Source organism: Lepidochelys olivacea (assembly GCF_965140295.1).
Source record: "Lepidochelys olivacea isolate rLepOli2 genome assembly, chromosome: 7".
NCBI classification, from domain to species: domain Eukaryota; kingdom Metazoa; phylum Chordata; order Testudines; family Cheloniidae; genus Lepidochelys; species Lepidochelys olivacea.
Genome location: NC_140417.1, coordinates 110006628 through 110033076, shown reverse-complemented (window position 1 = coordinate 110033076; position 26449 = coordinate 110006628). Strand labels below are relative to the sequence as shown.

The window sequence follows — 26449 nt, the reverse complement described above, 5'->3', positions numbered from 1 at the left end:
AGGAGGGTAAGAAGCACCCACACCTGATCTCCTATCTTTAGTGTACACATATTTTGAAATAGAGCTTTATACTTTGTTTTCTTTCTTTGGGATTGTGGCTTCAGTTTTCTAACTTGTTTGTGTGTGTGTAACATCTCTACATTTAAATAAGTAGGCACTAGCAATTTTGTAACCACATGATTAGAATCTAGTTTAATAAATTTTGGTAACCATTTGTGCATAAGCCTGACTTGTTTCTCTGGTTTACTGTAAAGCAGCCAACACAATTAAAGAACCTCAGCCGTTTTGGCTATAAAGCCTGGCCATTAGGTGAGAGTACTAAGAGCCTAGCATTGAGTTGTGCCGCCTCCACAGGGCAAACTCTTGGGGTGCCTGTCAGTCAATCCTGACTGCCCACTGCGAAGGAGCTCTGAGCTCTAGCAGTTAAAGTCACGGGTGTTTAGGACCTTGGGGCATCCGTCAGCCGAGCCCGGGCTGCCCGCCGCGAAGGGACAGTGTGTCCTAGCGGTTAAAGTCACAGATGGTATAAAACGGGCATAGCTGGCACCTCACCAAACATCCTTGGCCATCGGCTAAGTCAGTCAGTCAGGGGGAGTGGTCTAACGGTGCCTCAACCTGCCCATCAAAAGTGGTGCTTAGACATAGAGGGCTATGAAGAAGATTGTGGGCCAGGTGGTTTGCATTTAGAGGATTTCCCTTTCTTTCTTTGTGACTCGTAGTGGCAGTGAAGTTGGTACTGAGATGCCTGTGGTCTATGTTGGGACAGGGAACTAAATAGTCTCTTTTGTCCCTGTATATAGATACCCAATGACCAGAGGAGGGTTACTCCCGGTAACCCTGGAGTCTGTCAGAGTGTGAAGGGAAGCGTTAGTCTTCTTGGCAAAGAGCTTCATGCCCTCAAAGGAAAGGTCCTCGCACGTGGACTTTCGGAAAGCCCGACAAATGGATCCATGACACTCGTCGCATCACCAAAGCCGTAGAGATAGAGCTAGCTGCCGTGTTGGCTGCACTGAGGGCAGATTGCAGTGACGTCTTTGCCATTAATTGGCCTTCCTGGATAATGGCCTTGAATGAGTCACAATGTGCTTTGGCATCTTTTCAATAAAGTCATTCCGTTTTGAGTAATTTATGAAATCTGATTTTGCCATGAAGGCCTGGTAGTTGGCAATACGAAATTGTAGAGTAGCTGAGTAAGCTTTTCTACCGAACAGATCAAGGCACTTCCAATCCTTGTCATAGGAGAAGCTCTTGACTGGTGTTGTCGACCACAGGAGTTGACGGTGTGATGGAGTTGGGTGGTGGATGGGAGAATAGGAATTCAGCTTTCTTGGCAGGGCTATAGTATTTTTTTTTGTCCGCTCGCTGACAGGTTGGGGCCATTGATGCCAGGGTGTGCCACACAGTCCCTTGCCAGGTCTAAAATGGCCTCAATCAGGAGGGTGATCTTTGAGGAGGCTGAAGAATGAAGTACCAAGGAGTTGATGGTGGGTATCCTTGACTTCCTCCAATGGAATCTAGAGCACGTCAGCCACCTTCTTTGTTAGCTCCCGAAGGGACGAAAGTCATCTGCCAAAGATGGTGGAGAAGCCATGACAGCTTTGTCTGAAGAGGAGGAGGAGGATATGGTCCTTGGTATCACTTCCTCTTCAGTACTGGCTTCCTGTTCCTCTAAGTCTTGAGGCAATTCAGAAGCCCTGGATAGTGTGGCCGAGGGAAGTGTGCCTCAAGGGTTCTCGGACGAGGCTCAGAGGTCGAGAGGCATGATGGCAGTGCGCACCCAAGGATCCCAATATGGCCTTTGAGGTGGTGGTGGCATAGAACCTGGTAGTGGCACCCATGGATAGCCATACCAGGATGGTGATGATGGGACCATCTGTGGGTATATCCTGGGGCTCTGTTGGTAAAGAGCACCATATGGAGCTTGGGAGGAGTACTGCAACACCACTTCCTCAGGCTCACTGTTTGAACCCTCGCTAGAGAGCAGAGGGGAATGGCATGGCAGCAGGGATACTCCCCATGCTTGGTAGAGGCTTGGTGCAGAGGTCTCAGTACTCAAAGGAGGGGACTTGTGATGCGGAAGTCATAACATTGTTATGTCTGCTATATAAAAAGGAGTGGTGGTGCCAGGGGGGACAGATCTTTCCCGCACCAATTGCTCTGGTGCCTGGCGAGCCATCACTGGTGGTACCGATGCAGACTTGCATACTAGAAGCATCTTTTTAGAACAGTGCTTACTCCTGTCTTTCAGTGCCAATGAGTCAGTGCCCATACCCATTGGGTCCGTGGGCCTGTCAGCAGTACCAGTTGCAGTCGGTTTCCATGAGCCATGGTGCCGGACTGAGATTGCCTCAGTGCCGAAGATACTGAGCGAGACGGTGATCGCTTGCAGCTATCTTGGCGCTCACTATGGAGGCTTCCTGCTGTCTTCTTAGATGATTTGTGAGAGGGGTCCACACCCCTTAGATGTAGAAGGCTGTGGGAAAGACTCACATCTACCAGGAAACTGGGGTCGGAGAGCTGCCTCCATGAAGATAATCTTCTGGCGGAGTCCTCTGTCTTTGCAGGATCTTGGCCAGAGTTGTTGGCGAAGGTAACACTTTTGTTAAACGTGGCCTTCTCTGAGGCAGTGAATGCACTGAGAATGCTTATCCACAATTGGGATCACCTCTTTACAAGTGAGGCAATTCTTGAAGCTCAGTGAACTGGGCATACCCCACTGGGGGAAAAGGTCCCCATTGGGGGAGAAAAGGCCGGAAGAAAAAATAAAGTCTTCTTTAAATTTTATTTTTAAGGATAAAATAAAAGTAGAAAAACAACTAGAACTACAACTAGGAAACTAACTAATCATAGGTATGTAAATTAAGATGATAGTCTTAATGGACTGCTAATGGCTCCATCTCTAGCCAGGGGCGGTTGAGAAGGAACTGAGGAGGCCATACATGCTGGCTAGCCTCCTGGCAGAGCACGAGGAGAGACAATGTATGTGCAGGCACAATGGACACTGCTATTGAAGTTCTCAGATTAGCAGCCCAGAGATGCAAGCACACCTAGAGTGGAGCACCCACAAGGACACTACTCGAAGAAGAATCTATATTTTTCTTTTTAAACAGAGTTAAAAGCAGATTCTGATACCATCTGCCTGTTTACTACTTACACAGCCCTCATCTATAGTGTCTAATCAGTAAGTTCTGACCGTTTGATTTACAATTACAGTTTCTTGTTTTCACTATTTTCTGTACTCTCAAAAACTCTATCAAGAAACTAACAGAATTAAAGACGTTTCCCCTCACATCAAGAAGAAATGAACACCAACTGAAATAACACTGTTATGACAAAGATGGGATGGGGAAACCTATGGAGCAATTAGAACCTGTGATTACATAAAAGTTATTATACTGAATAAGAGAATAAAATTACTGCAATGCCCAAATGTAATCTGCTAAATACAGCTTTTGACCAGGATTTTACACAATAAACCGGTGATAAAAGCATGTACTTGAACATTAAGAATATATTATTTTAGCTATGGGCTCTAAATCATGAACAAAGGACAGCTCAAAGCATATACAGATAATGCAACGGATTCTCATGTAGCACGCAGAAAGGAAGCATTGCACACTCTTGAGAGCCAACTCATTGCAACAAAGATTGGTAAATCAAGAAGTATAGCCATCTCTGCCTAGTTATTCATATCCCATCTCAAGGGACTGAACTGACTCATCCCTTCACCAGCAAGTAGATCTCTGGGGAATCTGGGGGAGGGCGCTGTTGGGGGTTTTTTTGGGCAGGCCAATGGGGTTGGTACAAGAGATTACGCTGGGCAAAATAAACAGTACCTGCTCCCAAGGAGAGGACTGGAGAATCCTCACCTCCTCATCATGGTCCCTGGCTCCACTATTCACTGGTCCACGTGGAGGGGACTGAAGAATCCCCATCTCCTTTTATAATTTGGAGGATTATAATAAAGATACAGGAGTGACCCCTTAGCTAAAATTGCGACAAGTGAATTAAACACACGCATATGCATATGCACTCCCCCTTCTAACAAAGTTTTTTTTGCATCTAGCAAAGAATTTTTTTAAAACAGATAAAATTAAAAGTATAAGACATTTTTTAAAATCTTATTTAAGTTTTTTCTTGATCTAGATATGAAATATTCCTTCTATTCATATTCTTGAGTGAAGTCCAATGCATAAACTATTTTTGATAAGATCACATGCAATTTTTGTTTTTAGTTATTTATTACAAAAATATACATCTTGGAGCTCTAACAGGTTCCCACAGAATTATTATAATCTTCTGCATAGGTATCAAAGAGCTTAAAAACTCCACAGGCAGGAATTTAGAAAAATCAATAAAACCAATAGTTACAGTTCAATGAGTTTAGAACTTCTGCAAAAATACTTGCGAACCGTAAGCTTTGCAAACAATCATTTGGTGCAACTGATGCTCCGAATTCCATTATCGTTATGGCTAATTATACTTCCGAGACCGTATGGTGGGGTTTTTAGCTTTTTTTGTTTGTGTGGTTTCTCCCACTTGACTTCAAGAAGCCATTGTAGGCCTAGAGAACTCATGCAACCTAAAGAGAGAAATCACCTTTTCCATAATGCACCCAAACTACCAGGCCAACGTACAACAAGCCTATGAGCTGGCCAAACTCGCAATACATTTAAAAAGTTACACAAAAGTTGATTTTTTTGCTGTCGATACAAAAAAATATCAATCTTTCTGCTATGAAGACACTGGCAAGGCAGAAAAATAGCAAACAACTCTCAATTTAAGTGCATTGCTTTTCTTATTTTCCTAGATTTGATTGTAAGTGTGATACCAGCAGCAAAAGCAACAATGAATACTATATTCCGTAAGTCATTAAAGTTGCACTTATCTCTTTCCACTTTCAGTTAACATCTCAATGTGCATGGACATAGTCTATTCAAAAAAAAGAATGTTCTAAACTTACCATATATATGAAAAGAGGCACAATGCTCTGCAATGCTCCCATATATTGTCCAAGAGCTATGTTAAATCTTTCAATATACAGATCTGGAGGGCTGGCCTGCAAGAAACAGTAAAAGGGAAGGAGTAATTTTAACACAAAGGAAAACACAAATGTAGGACACCATGGACTAAACTTTCAACTCAAAACTCCCAAGGCTATAAAGGATGCGACACTTAGTCCAAGAGGAGCAAGTCACATATTAATCCAGAATTCCTATTTCCAATTAGAATTAGAACAACCTCCACCAAGACACCCAGCAAAAACTTAGGCTACAACACCCAGTTCCCCCCCAGAAATCTGTCATTACTCTGACAAATATGTCCAATGATACCTCCAGCATGCCTGTAGCATAAACCAGTATTTAGCACAACCAAGTATATACATTTAACTAAGCATCCAAACATTCTTTTGAAAGGTTTAGTCTGTCAGGGCTAGATCCTGACAATGAATCTGTATGGGTATTGAAGTGTGCCTGCATGTTTCCATTTTTAGGATCTACCTCTTAGACATTATGGTGACATTAAGCCACTGCTCGGCATATAAGAAACTGTGTCTCTGGGTTTTGCTGAGTTTTTCAGCGTGAGGGAAGTATGATCAGACATTTAGTTGGAGGTGATGTGAGGCATAATGCCTTATGAAGCTCCTAGGGCAGAAGCAACAGCACCACTCTTAAGGGGTTTGCTACTCTCCAAGGCCAGTCAAGTTTGCTATTAAACTTTAACAGGGAACGTGCCTTCCCCTGCCCCATCTCCTTCCCACAGTGCGAGTAGGAGCAGGTAGTTCTTATGCTCAGACAAATGTGAAGACTGCAACAGTGGTTGAACCCTGTGCAGTGGCAGTGAGAGAGATGCACATTTCTCAAGCGGGTCTGCCACACTGACTCTTAATGCTCATTCAGAATGGTTCGCATTATATTAATTCCCGTGGGTAGGTGTGCGGTTATTTAGCTACACCTGAAATATTGCCTCATCTTCACAAGCCAGAATTCTTATCTTCTAGGTGATTTCACTGTTACCAGTATTTTCATAAAGACATACTAACACTACTTCTAATATGTTCAAAACCAATCATTCCATACAAGGCAAGGTTTTCCAGCAATCTTTTTTTTCTTAATATAGCTAGTAAATTCGTAAAAAGTGTTAATTTTCACAGTCGGAACCCAGTTACATGGAAACAGAAGTAAAGACGTTAAAAAGGCAAATCAAAAGCCACAAAAGAATAAAAGAGATTTTTTGGATACATTGTAATAAAAGTGACAGAGTTATATAGGATCAAATTGAACAAGTGTAACAAATGTATGATTAAAAACAGATTATGGGACCAATTCTCAGGCCCAGCCAACCCACTCTTGGAACAAAATGCAAATGAGGAGAGGGTATGTAGAGGTGGCTATGAGCTCGGAAGACTCCTTTTTCATACACAGTGTTTAGAAGACATTTATGCACAAAAACATATTTGCTGAAAGTAGTGTGCCATCAAATCTCATTTTCCAAGCAGACAGTATCTCTGCTTCCTCTAAAATATGTTCCCTTCCACTTCTCCACCCCAAACTATGGTCTCCAAGGTACATTTTTGTGTCTGTCTGTGCTATTTTATTATTGAGATCATTTCCAGTTTTTAAAGATTTGTTGTAACCTAAGTAAAGTTTTTTAAAAGGAAACTTCCACTTCAAGGGATGTGTCAAACAGGAGACAATCTCACACTGGACATCTCTATCCTTATCTGGCCATGCGAAGTTCACATAAGACTTTCATAAAAAAGAGAAAAGTCAAAGACATAATAAATTGTTTTACCATATTTGAACACTCTGCCCAATACATTATATCTGATCTCCCATTAATGTGTGTCCTGGAGTTTTATTTAATGCTTATTTCTCCCACAAAGATTAAAATATACCTTAATTTCACCTAATGAAACAGTCATATAGGGCTCTAAGAATTCCCATGACGAATACTGACTACAACCCAAGTGTCATAAAACTCCACCTGATTATGGTGTCTCTGGAGTTCCTCTGATACAATGAATACACAAAAATGAGCAGAGTAAAGAACTGTGACCATCATCTCCTTATAATAAAGGAAGAAACTGTTGTGTTAGGTACTGATCCAAAGCCCTAAAGCACATCTAATTTTAAGTACAAAGAAGGCCAATTGACTTCAGTGGGAATATTTATGTGCTTGAATATGTACGTGTTTAAGGTTTTGTTGGATAGGAGCCTTAAGTTTCCTTAACTTGCATAGTAACTGCCAGCGTCAAATAATTAATGCCGAGTAAATTAACGAAGCCAAGCTGCCTATCTTCATTTTTATTCTTCTGGTATTTCACATTGGCCCTTATACAGTTGATGGCAGCCAGTGTCTGACAGTAACAACAAGGAGTCTGGTGGCACCTTAAAGACTTACAGATTTATTTGGGCATAAGCTTTCGTGGGTGTCTGACAGTAAAGCACTGAACAGCTAAATCCCATTCACCTCCAAAAAGCTATCTTTAAAGTGACAATATTTCACTCTCTTTATCAAACAATATCCCCCCTCCTTTCCCCTGTAAACTACTGTAAACAAAAAAAATCACCATGAAGAGTATTTCATAATTTTAAAAGCATTTCCTCCCCACAGTGATTCACAACAATTCTTTAGGTACCTAAAAGGAAGTCCATAGCCTCATTAAATTTTTCCCTCCTTTCCTTAAATTTTCAGTTCAATGGTATTTTACTGTAGGGTTGTTCCTAACTGTTGGACTGCAATGAGCTACTTGTTTCAAAGTAAGGACTCTACGCAGTAAGTCCTTCTTCACACGAATAGCCCCAACGACTCTAGTGGGACTATTTGTCTAAATAACTGCATAGACTTTGCAAATTAAGAAGAAGAAATGGATCTTGGACCTATTCAGACAGTCAAGTAATCAGACTTCATTAAAATGATTCTCTACAGGGGCTCTAGTAGAAATGTCACTTCTATTTTAAATCCCTATTTTCAGTCGGTTATAACTATCATAAAAGATACTGTCTGCTCTGGCTGAAATTTCTCATTCTTGGTCTCAGTCCAGAAGCAAATTATTATTGAAAATATTAACAAAAAAATCCATTCAGCCATTTAAATCATGGAAGAAATAGTGAAGTACGACAACTACCTTTTTACAGCTAGGTGAGGCAATTATGAAAGACTTTAAACTCTGATTGCCCTTTAACTAATGAACTGTAATAGAAGAAACATGCTAAATAGAAAAGTGAGATACTGAGAAAAAAAAGTTAAAGATTTCACACAAATATCTGTATGCAAGGGAAATGAAAAACCATGCAAAATATCTACCGAAATTGTTTCAACTGCTTGGGTAAGATCATTACAGGAAAGTTGAAAAATATCAAGAACCAGGAAAAAAAAAATATTTGAAACCTCCAGACCATTCAGGATAAAGGAAAGACTGAGTACACCACTAAAGAATGTGAACATGGCTCCTGCCTCCTCTTGTTTTGTTAAAAGGCTTTTGGACAGCTGGGGTTTGTTTATGGAATAATTGGTCTTCGTTTTTGTTCATTTTTCTTAACAGAAAGGTACTTAATGATTCTGCATTCTCAGTTCCACTGACTCACGGGTAGTTTCTTTGCCACAAGGCATTTCCTCTCTCCCTAGATCCGTGCCCTGTCCACACTGTCTACAGTGTGACTGGCTGTGGGTAGAGATTCACAAATTATTTGTGCAAAACCAAGGCCGTAAAAGTGTAGCAAAGACATCTGGAAGTGTTGCATCAGAGGTTTTGAACTCTCCCCAGGCAATAAGTCTGGGCATTCAATTACAATGGAAGTCTTTCCCTCTTGGGAGCTTTCATATTTTTTGGAGGCTACAGTTTGCCAGGATGCACACCTTGGATTTGCCTCTGGATGTAACCAGTGGAGGTACTTGAGCTAGAACTCCCTTGTTTTAAGAAGAGAGGACTACTGGAAAGTCATTATCTATGAGCGTCTCTCAAGTTTGGAATTCACTCCCTTCACTTGAAATAACCTAACTTTGTTCAGAGCATATTGGAAATTAATCTATTTTCTTAGGGATTAAATAGCTATAGGCTGGTATACTTGAAGAAGGTGAGGTATTTGTACGTTAACTTGCTTTGGGTGGGTATTTTAAGAGAAAGGAGAAGATTAAGCTGCTGATTTTGTATATGTATTATGTAAATTTTTGTCAAAGCCATCTAGAGTATAGAATAGCAATCTTTTTTAAAATTATTTATCAATCAAAATAAGATTCATTACAGGGTGGACATTTCACATTTTCATCTACAGATACAAAAAGTCTTTTCCTCTTCCTTCTGCAATAAAACTGTTGGCAACTGTGCCGCTTTAGGCTGTCATCTTTATCACCCAACTGAATAGCAATAACCATGCTGCTAATTCAATAGTATGATATCCAGCACAGATGTGCCCCATTTTTTGTTGCAGAGCACTTGCAGATCAATATTCTTTATTCATATGCGGAGGAAGAAAGATACAACTCTCTGACCCTCAGTATCTAATACTTCATAAAAAAAAATCACTAATCTAATTCATTCAAGTAAAAAACTGTTACTAACCTTGCATAACTGTTGTTCTTCTAGCATGGAATGGACATGAGCAACACATCTTGGTGTGCGCGCATTGCGTGCACTGTTACCAGAAATTTTTCCCTTAGTGGTATCCGCAGGGCCAGCTCCAGTGCACCTCTGGAGTCACACGCATATGCGCCGATGTAAGGGGCCTCGCAGCCTCTCAGTTCCTTCTTGCCAGTAACTCCAACAGAGGGGTAGGATCGTGGGTCATGGAATGGACATGAGCAATGCATCTCGAAGAACAACCGTTTTTTCTTTTTAGAGTTCTTGCTCACGTCCATTCCACGCTAGGTGATTCACAAGCAGGACCCCTGGAGGTGGGCTCCGAGTTCATGGATGTGAAGTAAAATCCCTTCCCTCTCGAGTCCCGGGAAACTTCCTCTACAGCCCCCACACGTAGGAGGAATTGCACCTCTGGGCAAGGAGTTGCTCGTGAGAAAGGTCCCTGAAGAGGGACGGGATGGTGGGTGGGAGGGAGGGAGGGGTGCATAAAAACTAGAGGGTGTAACAAACTGTTACTGTACTCAGGATCCAACGGTCCAATGTTAAATAGGACCATGCCGGACAGAAAGGCGACAAATGGTCCAAAAACAAAGGAGGGAGCTGCTCGGTTCGAAGAGCTAGTATCGCCTGGAGCATGTCCACTTGGCGCTCCATAACGTTTAAGAGCCGCTCTGTAGCTTCTTTCTGGTGTGCCGCGTTCTCCTTTCGGTCCCTCTTCTCACTGTCCAGCCACTCCTTCAATTCCTGTTTCTTGGCGGCAGAGTGTATCATAACCTCACGCAGAAAATCCTCCTTAGTTGCTCTTGGCCGCTTTCTAATTCTGCGCAGCCATTCTTCCGCCGATAAAGAGGGAGGCTGGGCTCCCAAGGTCATCTCTGTGAAGTTTAAATGCAACATTTTACAGAAGCAGTATTGTTTGCAACACAGACAACACTGATTCAGTGCTTTAAAACACAGCCAGTACTCACACACCTTTCACTAACTGGCTGACCCCAGGCAAGCACACATGAGCCATAAGATCCGCAAAATGGTGAGTAGCCACAGGGGCAGGGTAAATCACTCTTCCCGGAACCTGCTGGTGTGCTCTTGGGGAGAGCCAGCACTGTAGTGGGGACCTAATGATCATTCCCCATCTTGGAGCAAAGTGGCAAGGGAAAATTACCATTAATGGGGCAAGAAACAACACAACTCTGCCAAGGAACCTGCGGCAGCAGATTGCCCAGTATCTCCACGAGAGTTTCCTGGAGATCTCTGAGGGACATTCCCACGAAGTGAGGGAGTCTATCAACAGCCTGTTCCGCCGCTCAGACTAGGCATGCAGTGGGAGACAAGCCTGCTTTCTGCAACCCTCCTGCCCCCGACAACTCGCTTCAGCGATTCCCAAAATCAGATCCACTTATTAGGGGCCTCCTCTCCTGTTTGCGCTTCGCCAAGATCCAACTGCCGTGACTGGCTAGGTTCCTCCAGGGTAGAAAAGAGCTCCTGGCTGCATGCATCTCTGGCCTCTGAGTCATCCTCTGCCTCTGGGTCCCCCTCCCCCTTTTCGTCCAAGATTTCCTCCTCCTGACTCAATCCACTCTCGACTGGCATGCAAGCCAACAAAGTATCCACAGGGGCCTTCACAGTAGAGGTGAGGTTGCCACTGAGTATTGCGTCCAGCTCTTTGTAGAACCAGCAGCTCGTGGGCGCAGCACTGGAGCAGCAGTTTGCCTCCCACACCTTGTGGTATGCTTTCCACAGCTCCTTCACTTTTACCCTACACTGCAATGTGTCTGGTCATGGCCCCTTTCTGTCATGCATCGTGAAATCTGTCCGTAGATATCATAATTCCTATGGCTGGAGCGCAGCTGGGACTGCACAGCATCCTCTCCCCTGAGGGCAGGGCACTAGAGTTCAAACCAATGACCAGAGAGGTGAGAACAGGCATTGTGGGACAGCTCCCGGAGGCCTATCGCAGCGCTGCAATCGACCAGGGTGTCTACACTGGCACCATAGCGCTGTAACCCCAGCGCAGAAAGCTGTACGCCTCTCGTCAGGGTGGGTTTTTTTAGAGCGCTGCATCTGCGCCGTTTCTGCGCACTAATTGGTTTGGCAGTGTGTACACCCCGGGAGTTAGATGCTTAGCAGAAAGATGCTTTACTGAGCATAAACTTGCCAGTGTAGACAAGGCCTTAGCCAGAGATCCTCAAAAGCTATTTAGACACCTACCTCCCGCTAATTTTAATTGATTTTCAATGGCGTTAATGATTAAACCCGTTTTCATGGATTGAAAAGACTGGTTTGGGGCAGCGTATGGAGACTTGTTCTGAAATTGTGGTAGGGATGGAGCATAGACGCTTTGAAAGCAGAAGACATACAACAGCTAAAATTTCATTGGCATAATTCTGTGCTATTGTTGGATCATATTAAAGAAGTTCTGTATTAAAATCACAAATGAGTTTGATTCCCCAGAGTTTAAATTACTAATTAAGAAGTCTCTTGGTTTTTGGTACTGTTTCTCTCCCTCTCTAACAACAGAAACAGCACCCAGAGACTCCTCGCCCTTTTGTTGTATTAACAATTGTGATTAAAATAGAGATAGAGGATGTATGTGGATGGATGCTTGGTGTGGATAATAACTGAATGATCAGGGAGGTGCCAGCCTAAGAATCCAGTGTCCATTGGCTGAAGAAGGTGTCAAGTGGAAATAACCAGAGCGCCCCCCCCCCCCACCCCCTCCCAGAGTGCAGACTGGAATCCACCCAACAGCCTCAAGAATGGGAGAACCAAAGAACAAGATAACATCTTGGAGCCGTCAGGAATGTGCTATCTGCTGATTGATTCAGCAACAGCATGATGAAGCAATTCCCATAGACTGGCATAGGAAGAAATTCCTATAAAAATAGACTCTAAAAAGTGAGAACTTTGGGGTCTGATTCTGCAAACCAACTTCCAGGAGCATCAGATGAGCATCTGACAAGGCCCTGCTCCCTCCTCATGTCCAGGCCACCTGGCCAGTGGCTTGGCATGAGCAACTCTAAGGCTGGTAACTATGATAACATCCTTGCAGAACCTGTGTGTGTGTGTGTTTGTATGAATGAATGTGTGACTAAATATGAGATTGAATGGAATGTTATAGCTATAACTAACTGCTTACTATGATTCTTTCTGTATTCACAATAAATGTGGTATTTTGCCTTTTTCCCTTTAATAAGATCCTGCTGGTTTTTATTTTATTGGTACAACACTATGCCAGGTTTGGTTTCCTAGCACTAAAAGTAATTCTGACCATTTTTAGAAATGTATACAGCTGTAACTGAAATGATAGAAGCAATGACCTTTTCATATGAACATTACGTAGTCATACTATTTTGAGATGGTTTTGTTGCACTTTAGAATTTTAAAGGTCCAATATTTGCAGAAAGAAAGTTCTTTAACTAAATTTTATAATTTAATAATCAGTGTCCGACTCCACACAAACACTAACAATACATTATTTGGTAGTTTTAAGAATTTAGCTTCTTATTTATATGCCTCTTCATTAAACTGAGATACTAAATGGACATTCAAAGTAAGAGGAATGCCTAGAGTGTTTCCAAGTTTGACAGCTAGTTGCTTGACAGACATGTCATGGCTAAAGATGTTTGCACACTTACCACAGGGAAACAGTTAACTGCTAGAATACCACACATCTATTTCCATGCAGTTTTAAAACCTGGTGCAAGCCATTAGAGCAACATGATAAAACATTACCAAAAAATTACTAAATAAACCCATTTTGATAAGAAGTAGGGGTGATTCTGTGTTACAGAGAATCATGATAAAAAGTAATGACCATCATAACTGCAAATTAGTGAGTTTAAAGTGAGATGTTCATATTTAATACAATTTTGACTACTTATTTGAAAAAGGAAAGCGTAACAAATAATGCCCCAACTAGAGCAACTTATGTAAGTGCAATACCAGGAATGATCACTTCTCTCACTGTCACGGTCTAATTAGACACATCCACAAGTGCAATAAATAATTTTTGCTGTTTTTCACATTGGGAAAATTAATCTGTCAAGCCTCTACAACAGAAATAGATGTCTTGTTTATTTTTTTATCATGGCCACGACCATTACAGATTACACTTTTTCCAACAAAATATCCACTGAAAATTATACGATTTTATTTAGTGCTTTCAGCTTTTTGGGACGAAGTCCTTCAGAAAACTGAACCTAGGGCTGCCATGCCAAAGGAACCCCACAAGCCTTCTGCCTAGATAGCCAGGAGGGAAATCTCTATTAATGCCTAACGAATGCCAAATTAGCCATTTTTAAGCTGCCTCATTTCTGAAATTCTGCTCAGCCCACTCACCACACACATGGCAATCTGGCTCTTCAGAAAAGGGTTCAATAAGCATACCCCAATTTTACTGAGGCACACAGTCACCTTCTCTGCCTATTTGCTGGATGGGAGAGGGGATGAGACAAAGAAATCCTTGTTCAAAGTCTCTTCACAGATGCAACAGAGAGGACCCGAAAGAGAAGGGCCATTCAACAGACCCACTCACTCTAATAAATGGTGATCAGAGAGGTGAGAATGGCAGTATAAGAAGCCAGGAAGCCATCCCCTGCTCAACTCTCTCCTCCCAATACATCAATATTAAGAAATATTATTTGAATTTCCAAAACGTAGGCACTTTCCACAAACAGGAGGACAGTTCCTGCCTTATAAAGTTTATGATCTATGACAACAAGTGACACATACATTACATATTTTAATTAAATATACATTGGCTTCTGTTTGTGGTTTGGGCTGCTCACCAGCCCACCCTACTACTGATATCCAAGAATATACTCTTTCAAGCTAAGCAATATTTTCCTATTCTGTTTGTCAACTTTTCAGTGCCACCTAAAGAAGCGTTATTCAGCCCTGTAGATTCATTTTACATCCACCCTTTACACTGTAGTTTCTCCAGCAAAGAATGTATTAAGTAGGCCTGGCAACCAATTTGGAACAGAGGAGGCGGTAGGCAATGAATACAGAAGCAATACATTATACTTTGTATGTTTTGTAACTTTAATGGGGGTGTAGAAGCGGCTGTGATCCATTAATGTTAAGAAGAAAAGTTAATTGGTCTTTTTTTTTAGTTTGCAATTAATATAGCAGTATTCTTTCTAGACAGAACTGCTGCTTGTGTCAAAATTAAAATATAGCCCTCTGCAAAGTCGAAGCTACAGTGCAAAGAAGAAAACTTTTATTTGCATTCTACTGCCACCTACAGTACAAGTTATAAATCTCAAATCGATAACCATGAGTAATATTGGACATTAGGACAGCTAAAGATTCTAAATCTATAAACACCATTTGCTCTTGCTTTTTTAGGGCTCTATTCAACCCCTCTGAAATCATTAAGTCTTTCTATTGACTTCAGTGGAAGTTCCTTAATGCAGTGTTCAAAAGAATACGTACATGGGACAAATATTCTCTAGTCTAGAAAGAATAGTGTCAAGTAAAAGTATCAGAGTAGCAGCCGTGTTAGTCTGTATTCGCAAAAAGAAAAGGAGTACTTGCGGCACCTTAGAGACTAACAAATTTATTAGAGCTCACGAAAACTTATGCTCTAATAAATTTGTAAGTAAAAGTATCTCTGTGATGAACCCACTACAGACAGAGGATAGGTTTTAATAAGACTAGAAACCAGCAAGACTAAAAAGCCTGTCTAGAGATATCAAATGCTCAAGCATTATGTTCAGATATTTGACAATTCTACAACTTCTTTGGTTCAGTGTTCCCACTAGGAAATTTCAGCGTGAGGATAACCAGATTATTCTGACATACTGGTTGTACACAGATGCTCTGTAATGCAGCTGTTACACAACCGCTGCTAAGTACTCTGCTTGCTGAGGAGATGACATTTTGCATGCCTGCCATTGCAATTTTTATCACCCACTCTCTTTTGACACAAAATTATAATACCATCACCTTGTATTAGACCCCATCTTCTGTATCCATTCCTATTAAATCATACCAGTTAGGTAAGTGTTTGTCTGCTCAACTACAGCACTGTAGAACGGCTACCGTGTTGTGGGCCACACATGTGAAATATGCACTGAAATACTACATGTTTTAAGAATTTTTAAGTGCTAGAGAGTAATAGGTAGTTTCCAGACTACAATCTGTCCTGCTCTGATTTAAATGATATGTAGTTCTTTAAAAACTTTAAATACCCCCCTTTTATAGAAAATGTAAATGTGTTCTCTTCAGTCAGGCATGGAAAATGTTTTCTAATCATAGTAGATTAAAAAAGAGACATGGGAACCATAGGACAACTTAAAAAATTTTGCCGGTGTAAAAAGGAAGATAAATTCCTGACATGGAGTCCTCTAGCTAGAACAAAGTCAATTGCTTAAAAATATTAAGACTTTTTTTTCCTTGCATTAATCCCATTAAATGGGGTCCACTCTACGAGTCCCCTCCCTCCAAAGTGCTCTGTTCAAAGCTGTATCTTCTGTCAGACCATATCCCAATGTCTTCCTTTATGAGATTCCACCACTACTTCTTGGGTTGGCCTCCGTCTTTTTCCTTTAGTCTTGATCAACTGGACTCTCTTACCCACATAGTTGTCAGGACTGCACTTTCCATGACCAAACCATTTGAGCATGTCTCCAACATACACATTCCTCACTTACCCCTTTATGCTTACACCATTCAACCATCTTAATATGCGCATTTCTGTGGAACAGATCATCATCTTCATTGCCCAACATTCAGCGCCAGACTGTAAAAGTGAACTTTCCCTTTTAATCTTACTGGTATCTTCTTGTCGCATACTACACCACTTCTCCCTCTCCATTTAAGCCACGCATTTATTATCCCAGCTCCAATTTCATCCTCCATTTCCCCCACTTTTCTGGATTCTGGAACCCAAATACTTGAAACTGTTTTCAGTACTGTCTGGCCATCTAGTTTCAAGGATAATACTCCCGTGTTCACATTACTGAAATTACATATCGTGTACTCTGTTTTTCCTCTGCTTGTTTTTAGACCATGTCTCTCCAACACATCTGTCAATTTTTCAAGATCTTCTTCTAGACCATCTTTCTCCTCACTATGCAGAATGACATCAGCTGCAAACAACATGCACCAACGTGATTCCTTCTATACGTTCCTTGTCAGGATATCTAGCATGAGGATAAACAAGAATTCAATGCTGATCCCTGATGCACTCACACCTTTACTGATGAAGGGTTTTCACTACTAGACGTTCTAACTGTTGACATTACACCTACACACATGGCTTTAACATGCTGCACATAAAGTTGTGGTACAATTTTTCTCCCTCATACATCACCAGGTGACTTTTCTTGGAACTCAATTACAGATCTTTTCCTGGCACGAAGTCGCACTGATTTGCATTAATATCGGCTTATTTTCTTAGTCTCTTATCAGTGACTCTCTCCCACAGTTTTATGTATAACTCATCAGCTTTATACCTCTATAATTAGTACAGTTGCCAAGGTCACCTTTTGCCATGTATATCAGCACCAACAAACTTTTCCTCCACGTGTTAGACATTTTTTCCCGTCTCATAATTTATTTGATTACAGAGATGTCAGAAGATTCTATTCCAAGCTTATTCCTTCTACTCCAACCTTTTTTGTGCCTCAACAGGGATTCCTTCTGGGCCCACAGCCTTATAATTTTTCATTTCTTTTACAGCATTTGCCACTTCATCTGGTGTGATAGGCTCCACTACACCTAAGTTCACCATTTCAAAGTTGCATTGCTCTCTTGGGTTTTCTTCATTTAAAAGCTGTTCAGAATACAGTCTCCATTTATCTTTATGCAACTACCATCAGTCAACACCACACCAGGTTTATCTTTGATGAACCTCACTTCCTTTATATCTTTAGTCCTTTGTCCCATGCTTGTGCCAAGTCTTTGTTCCTAGTCTTGTGTAAAGTTCCTTGAATATACAAGTACATTTTGCAAGTACATTCCTGGCCAATTTCTTTACATCCTTGTATTCCTCCAGGTATCATTTGCTCCTACTCATTTGCCAGAGTCTGCTATAGCTGATTCCAAGCCCAATTGAAAAAGAGGAGGATTGGTGTCAGACTGGTAGCCAACAACAAAAAATTGCCAAAAACTGATACTACTTTAAGACTTAACCATCTTGCTTAGTATTTTAGAACAACGTTTACCTGCTATGCAGCAGCTACAAATACCCGCAACCATCTCTCCCTTTATAAATGCCACACCAAATCCTGTCCCACTCACACATCTGGTACCCATTAGTAGATACAATTTCAGGCTTTGATCTGCACTCTGAGACAAGCAAGCCCCCACTAAAATCAGTAGGGGTTTTTTCATTTATTTCAATAGGTGTTAAAGTGGACCTTTTATGATGAGTCTGCTCTGGACCCAGTACTCTGCTGATACCCACCTACAGTTGAGTTGTACACAGTCTAACTTGCTTTGTGAAACTGTCATTTGAAGTAACAAACTCCAGTGCAGATTACAGCAAGCAAAACTGAAGGAGAGGCAGTTGAAATTGGCTGATGCAGGCAAAAATCCTGGTACAACGCTACTAGCTTACTATGCTAAAATTGGGAACCCAGGACAGTCTTATAGCACAAAATCCTCTACTTACTAAAACCACTTTCAAGCCTTTTATGAGCAAAGCTCTCATGAATTCAGTGTGAGTTCACCTGTAGATAACTTGTACAATCAGACCCACAGTGCAAATTGTTTAACATCACCTCAAGGTGAGAGAGTTAGAATCCTTTCACACATACTTCATCACTTTACAGTATGAAGAGTGGAACCACAGGTAACCATTCCACACCAGGGAGTTCTATCCACTGAAGTTAAAGCTAGAACTATATTTATGAATACTGCAGTCCATAATCTTGAGATTTAAACAGTAATAATTTTTAATTATTTGTATAGTATTAATGGCATGCTAGTGATTTCCCAGACAGGTTCAGAGATAGATACCTGACAAAGAATCTAACACTTAAGGCCTGTTCTAAACAGAGTTGCAGTGGTTTAAACTGAATGTCTTTTTAAAAAGTGAATTTAGTCAAACTTTGGGGAAATTCCGGGATAGACATTCTTAAAACCAATTTAAAGCTGGATTACATTGTTTTAATTTAAGTCAGCTCCTTAATGCATGAAACTAAACCAAAATAATAAGACATTGACAATGATTTATGTTACGTTAAGCCAGAATTTGTTCAGTTAAATAAGAGAGTTTAGAGTAAGCAGCAGAAGTGTCATTCCCCAAGAGTCAGTTTTGCAATTAATACTTTGGAAAGTATAAAAATAGCTGAAAAAACAAAAGACTGTTGTCCTAACAAGAAACCAGGATGCTCAGTTTTATTTCATAATACGTCTTTACACTGGTTCTTGATCACTTACTGAGCGTATAGTTCTACATTAGAGAGTATAAAGAGATATCATATTGAAGACATGCAAGTATAAACTGATGGAGTTTAATTGTGAAAATAAACAGGCATGATTAAAATATCAAAAATGTCCCACCTCCCTCATTGTGAGTACATAAAAAAAGAATGAATTGTTTTAGCAACAGAATTTAGCGTTCTCCAAAATGCCAGTGTGCAAGTATGGGCCTGGTAGACATGGACAAAACTGCCTGCTAGGATTATTGCCAATTAGTTTTTCTGCCAGAAGCTGAGACTGGAAGGCAGGGAATGGATCACTCAATAATTGCCCTGTTCTTTCATTCCCTCTGAAGCACCTGGCACTGGCCACCATTAGAAGACCCGATACTAGGCTAGATAGACCAGTGGTCTGACCCACTATGGCCATTCTTTGTCCTACAGAGATTTCTTGTAGGAAACCAGGCTAAGTGAGGGATCTTTACATATGCACATTTCAAATTATATGATTTGTTGTATATGAAACAAAATATTGTAACTAAAGTCAAAGGTCATGTCATTATATCATACCATAATAATTCTATCACCTGTCGTAAGGTGGGTTCAATCTAAGCAAGGAAGCTGTTGCAAAGACAGGGGCTGCACAAAATAGTTGTCTCACTTATTCTTGCAATAGGTTATAGCAGATATTTTCAGAAGAATTTTAGTGCATCCATGCACAGATGCCTTTAAAAACAATAAATTCTTAAATTCCTGAAGGAACTCTCTCAGAATCCAGCACTACAGCAGGGAGCAAGGGATTTTGGGAAATTTCCAAACACGAAGCATTGCATCGTAGGATGGAATTAGGAGGACTAGTTGAACCAGTGCAATGATTGTCAATTCTCATACAAATGGAGGAAAAAAAGTGTATAAAGCACCAGTTCAGCAGGACCTGAGCTGAAGACTTAATTCTAGATGTTGCAACCAGCTACTATAAGTAATGCTTGTAGAACAGCTGGGATGGCTGTTATGTGGGGATGTAAGACATTGTAAGGGAATTATTCTTATTTCTTGGTTACTTGGCACTTCACAGTAGACAAAGAATGAGTCCCTGCCCCAAAATGCTTACAGCCTAAATTTAGATGAGAGTAACATCAGCATAAGCACATTATTACATATTTTGATGTGTGTATTTATATTTAAAAACCAAAAACAGATCTAAGATAAAAGCAGTAAAACAAACTGTTGTTAATTTCAAGCACTGTGAAAAAAAGTGAGGTTTATAGTCAAGGTACTATATTTTCACCAAGTGAAAACAAAAAACTGCTGTATTTGAAGACTCCTAGATGTTTTGTGTTACTGCTTGACTTTTAAGTCAGCAAGTGACTATAATATCAGTTTTCAAAAGTGATTAAAGTCAATTACATGACTTTGTTGTAATTTTAGTTTAATTGTTAACAACTAACGTCAGTGCAACATTCACTCGAAATAAACATGAACAGAACTACCTACAGTATAGCAATAAAAGTACAGCTATAGTTTTCCATTTTCAGCCTGCTGCCTGAAAACTTTCAGGATGCCCTCGACTTCCAGTTGACCAAGTGATGACAATTTGGAGAATGCTAGGTTATAATTTTCATGTTAGAAATTCCAGAACACAACACACAAAAGAAATAGACGAAAGACACTGTACAAATATCAGAAATGCAGAGTGCGACAGGAACATACAAGCTGTATTATGATTGCTGTAAACCACTGACATCTAGGGATGGGTAAGAAAAATGCACATTTGTCTCTAACTCAAAGAATTCATATTTAATGGCACATAATATTCACCTACTTTTTACCATCTCATACATAACTCACCAAGTTTTTTCCTTTAATATGCACAGTTGTCTCCAATTTCTGACCTACGTGGATTGTAAGTGACCTTGTGTGCTTTAAGTTAGCAAAGCGGAGTCAAGCACCTATGTCACATGGGCCAGATCCTGACTGCTTGATGCATTTGTGGTCTATATTATGTTCAGATTCCCAAGTGTAAACCAGTGCTGTACAATCTAACCTTACCTACAATTGCGTTATTGTCTAAATCGCAGTCTGTTAATTATGCATCAATTTACTGAATTGCAGGCACTAGTCTTGATAGCAACCCCTTCTAAATGCTGGTTCCAGTACAATGGCAGATCCCAGGAAAACAACAAAATTAGATTGTGCAGCTTCTTACCTGCAGCTCCTTTGAGACTCTCTCTAAGTGGTTAGTTATCTTTTTTATTAGGTCACTATACATCTGTTCCGAATGCTGCTGGCATACACATTTATACACACAACTGCAGAAACAAATATAGGAACAATGATGAATTTACAACAGTTTGCAATGGAGGGCAGTGAACATTTAAAATATTGCTTTAAATCTCAACTTAGAGGGCAACAAGATGAAGCTTTAACAGTTTGTACACTAAGCCAATGACCAAGGCCCCAATCCTGAAATCTCAGCATGGATCCCCATTGACCTCAATGAAGACCCACCATAATGGAGCTCAGGACAGGATCAGAACCTAATGCTGTCTAGGAAGTAAGGTTGCACTTCTAAGTACATTGGTAATTCTGTCAGGAGTACACTTTGTATGTTTCTCCTTCCATACACAGCATTAAAGTTACCATATTAAGTATATAAGATATACAGCACTGCAACCAGTCATAAAAATAAAAATAGCAAAACAATTGGTTTTAAACCATCAAAAGACATAAAATTTATTGCCACAGATAAAACTTGGCTGAGTGCCTCAGAATTAGAGCATATTACAATTCGCCGTCCATTGGTCTAAGACTTTTGACATAAAGCCACATCTTCACAGAAACGTGAAGTCAAGAGACCATAAATGGTACCTTAATTGCTCATTTTAGGATTTGGTTGGTTTAAGTCAAATCATCACCATTAGTTCTTTTAAAAGATTTTATTTTCCCCCATGGCAACAAAACTACAGATTAGAAATATACGTAAGCAGTAATAAAACAAATACTTACAATACGTGCAGCAAGAACATGCCCTAAGCTAATCAGAAACGTCGAAGATTAGACACAGCTTACCTTTGCCATAATATAGGGTGGATTAAAAATTGACCTTTTTTAGCGATGTCGATTAATCGCAGTTAACTCATGCACTTAACTCAAAAAAAATTAATCATAATTAATTGCCGTTTAAATTGCACGGTTAAACAAAAGAATACCAATTGACATTTATTAAATATTTTGGATGTTTTCTACATTTTCATATCTATTGTATTCTTTGTTGTAATTGAAATCAAAGTGTATATTATTTTTATTACAAATATTTTCACCGTAAAAATTATAAACAAAAAAAGTATTTTTCAATTCACCTCATACAAGTACTGTAGTGCAATCTCTTTATACAAGTACTGTAGTGCAATCTCTTTGTTGTGAAAGTGCAACTTACAAATGTAGATTTTGTGTTACATAACTGCACTCAAAAAAACAATACAATGTAAAGCTTCAGAGCCTACAAGTCCACTCAGTCCTACTTCTTGTTCAGCCAATTGCTAAGCCAAACAAGTTTGTTTACATTTACAGGAGATAATGCTGCCCTCTTCTTATTTACAACCTCACCAGAAAGTGAGAACATGCATTTGCATGGCACTTTTGTAGCCGGCATTGCAAGGTATTTACGTGCCAAATATGCTAAACATTCGTATGCCCCTTGATGCTTCGGCCACCATTCCAGAGGACATGCTTCCAAGCCGACAAGGCTCGTGAAAAAAATGTGTTAATTAAATTTGTGACTGAACTCCTTGGGGGAGAACTGTATGTCCCCTGCTCTGTTTTACCCACATTCTGCCATATATTTCATGTTATAGCAGTCTCAGATGATGACTCAGCATGTGTTGTTCATTTTAAGAACTCTTTCACTGCAGATCTGACAAAACACAAAGAAGGTACCAATGTGACATTTCTAAAGATAGCTACAGCACTAGACCCAAGGTTTAAGAATCTGAAGTACTTTCCAAAATCTGAGAGGGACAAGGTGTGGAGCATGCTTTCAAAAGTCTTAAAAGAGCAACTCTCTGATGTGGAAACTATAGAACCCGAACCACCAAAAAAGAAAATCAATTTTCTGCTGGTGGCATCTGACTCATGAACATGCTACGGTCCACATTGCTTTGGATCGTTATCAAGCAGAACCTGTCATCAGCATGGGCGCATGTCCCCTGGAATGGTAGTTGAAGCATGAAGGGACACATGAATCTTTAGCGCATCTGGCATGTAAATATCTTGCAACACTGGCTACAACAGTGCCATGTGAATGGCTCTTCTCACTTCCAGGGGACATTGTAAACAAGAAGTGGACAGTATTATCACCTGAAAATGTAAACAAACTTGTTTGCCTGAGCAACTGGATGAACAAGAAGTAGGACTGAGTGGACTTTTAGGCTCTAAAGTTTTACATTGTTTTGTTTTTGAATGCAGGGGTTTTTTTTGTACATAATTCTACATTTCTAAGTTCAACTTTCATGATAAAGAGATTGCACTACAGTACTTGTATTAGGTGAACTGAAAAATACTATTTCTTTTGCTTTTTTACAGTGCAAATACTTGTAATCAAAAATATAAAATGAGCACTGTATACTCTATCGTGTGGTAATTGAAATCAATATATTTGAAAATGTAGAAAAAAGTCAAAATATTTATATAAATTGTAATCTATTATTGTTTAACAGTGTGATAAATTGCAATTATTTTTTTATCGTGCAGTTAATCACAATTATTTTTTTTAATTGCTTAACAGTCCTAATTTTTTTTAATTAAAAATCAGGTTTTTAATTTAAATGGGATATTTTTAGTTTGTTATTTAAATTATAAGTTCTTACTTTCTAAAAATAAACCTGTTTAAAATGAAATTTGAATTTAATACAAAATACGTTAAGGGCTAAACTTATTATAATCTCCTAAAACATTTAAATAAATAAATAAAATATACTGAACCCATGAGCCTCTATCAAACTTTGAGTTAAAGGCTGGTTTTCTATATTATGAAAGAATCAGGGGGGAAATATCTAACTTTTGAGGTCAAGCTTTTAAAAAAATGGCACAATAGGTCAAGCCTATGTAACTTCGGAGACTGTCATTTTCAAGAGACCTATGAGAGTAGGAACATAAGCTTCAGCCACTTTCATTTAGGCATATTTGAAAATTTTCCCAGGCTTACCTGAAAATAATCAGTTTAATTCACTTACTACAGTTTATCCCTCTGTTTAATAAATCATTTAGCTGTAAACTTAAAACATGTTTTGATAAGAGAAGTTTATATATCCAAAACATTTAAGGTTGTTTTGTTTAATTAAAGTAAGTTTTCTACTCTAATTCATGTGTTTAATTAAATTTCAGTTACCATCTTAATATAACTTGACACAAATCATGAGCACAAAGTTAATTATCTAGTAAATCAGTATGTCATTCTCCATTTTCTAACAAACTAAAAATGTACAATTATTAATCTGAACATATTAAACTATATGTTTGCTTAAATATGTATATAGTTATAAATGTATACAGTTTTGCTTCCTCGGTAGCAAAAAGATGTATCAATTCTAGCACAAAGGCTCATTTAGTTGTAAACAAACATGTTTTAATGGTTATATTAACTAATAAGAATGCACCTCTCTCTAGAAAATAATTAACATACAAATGGAAAAGTTGGTTTAAATAATTGATTTTAATCAAGGCTTTCTACTTGATTTAAATCGATGATTTAAAAATCAATCCACCCTACCAAAAACTTTTGCTGTTGTATTAATACAATTTGCGTATTTTTTTAATTATGTGAATTTGGCTCTTTTGAAAGTTAATACTACTACTAATCCTTCTAGTAGTGAGAGGCAACATGGACTAATGGATAGAGCAGCAGATTGGAAATCTGGTTCCTACTCCTGTCTCTGCCACTGACCTGCTGTATGATCTTGGGCAAGTCACTACCTCTCTGTGCCCTTGTTTCTCCTCCCCACATTTGGTCCATCTTATCTATTTAGAATGCACACAATTTGCAGTAGGGACTGCCTCTTATTGTGTGTCTGCACAGTGCCTAGCACAATGGGGTTCTGATCCTATTTGAGGCCTCTAGGTGCTACTACAATACAAATTTATAACGAACTAAAGCCAAACTATAAACGACCTTCTGTACACCTCTGCTGAAGTACCCAAAATCTTGACTACAACTACTCCTGGGGGAATTCTGAACCACTGCGCATGCACAGAATTTATGTCCCCTGCAGATTTCTTTGCTTCCCCACAGAAAAATTCCTTTCTCACGGGGAAGCCACAAGAGCAGTCATGTGACCCTCCCCAGCAGTATGTTTCGGGGGCCCAGGGCAGCCAGCAGAGAGGTAAATCACTGTGGGGCAGAGGGAGAGACTGGAAAAGACCCGGCTGGTGGCTCCTACCCTGCGCCAGGTTCAACTGCTAGTCCCGGCTGGGCTGGGGAGGAAGGGACTTCTTCTTCCCTTGCACAGCATCCGGAGCCGAGTCAGACCCACCCCCAGATTTCTCCCCCGACTGCAGAAAGCTCTGCCAACCCCCTCTCCCCCTCCCGGGCTTCCTGCGCCCATCGCTCCTCATCTGCAGGTGGAGGGATCTTTGTACAGGGAGCTGTTCCCCCATCCACCCAATGCCCATGACACCAGGCATCCAGACACCCTCATACCCAGACCCTCCCACCGAGCCTCACCCCCTCCCGAATTCAGAATCCCCACGATGACCCCCCCCGCACCTGGATCACCCGACGAGCCACCCACACCCAGATCCTGATCCCCACCCCACCGAGCCCCAAGAAGCTGCACCTGGATCCCTACCCCACTGAGCCCCACTGCTCCAGCATCTGGCCCCCCCACTGAGCCCTCCATACCCATACTCAAGCTCTATCCCCCCCACACCCAGATCCCCCCTGCTGAGCCCCAACCACTTTCACCTGGACCCCCCTGCAGCGTCCCATTACCGTTGTACCCAGAACCCCACAACAAGCTCCTGTGCATCCAGATCCCCACAGACACACACGGATACCCCACTGAGCCACCCACACCCAGACTGCCCCACGCAGAACCTGCTCAACCCACACCTGGATCCCCCCACACCAAGCCCCTCCACACTTGGATCCTGCTTTGCTGAGCCTGCCCGTCCACACCTGGTGCACCTGGCAAGGAGGGGCAGGGCCCTAGGGTGTTGTGCGCAGAATTTTTATTTTTATTTTTGTTGCAGAATTTTTAATTTTTTGGCACAGAATGCCCTCAGGAGTATACAACTCTCCAATTCCTTTCTTTGTCGTCGTCCCGTCCGTCCCCCCTCAGCAGAGGCTAACAATGCCAATAAACATGCAATATGGATCACACAATGAATCATAGGATAAGATCTCCAAGAACTCAATAACACTGGTGAAATGTCAGGAATTAACCCCACAGTTTCACAGGTGAAAAAAGGGAAGCCCACTCAGTAACTATGTCATGCTCTC

The 26449-nt window shown here is 40.5% G+C and overlaps 1 protein-coding gene across 1 annotated transcript in view; it reads right to left on the bottom strand.

Moving 5' to 3' along the window:
- The window catches only part of CACUL1 (CDK2 associated cullin domain 1), an 84760-nt gene that overhangs the window by 41933 nt on the left and 16378 nt on the right, over positions 1-26449 (bottom strand). The window contains exons 3-4 of the mRNA XM_084633830.1: positions 21161-21263; positions 4964-5059 (exon numbers count right to left, since the gene is read on the bottom strand). Of these exons, the coding sequence (XP_084489956.1) occupies positions 4964-5059; positions 21161-21263 (199 nt within the window). The remainder of the gene's footprint in view (positions 1-4963; positions 5060-21160; positions 21264-26449) is intronic.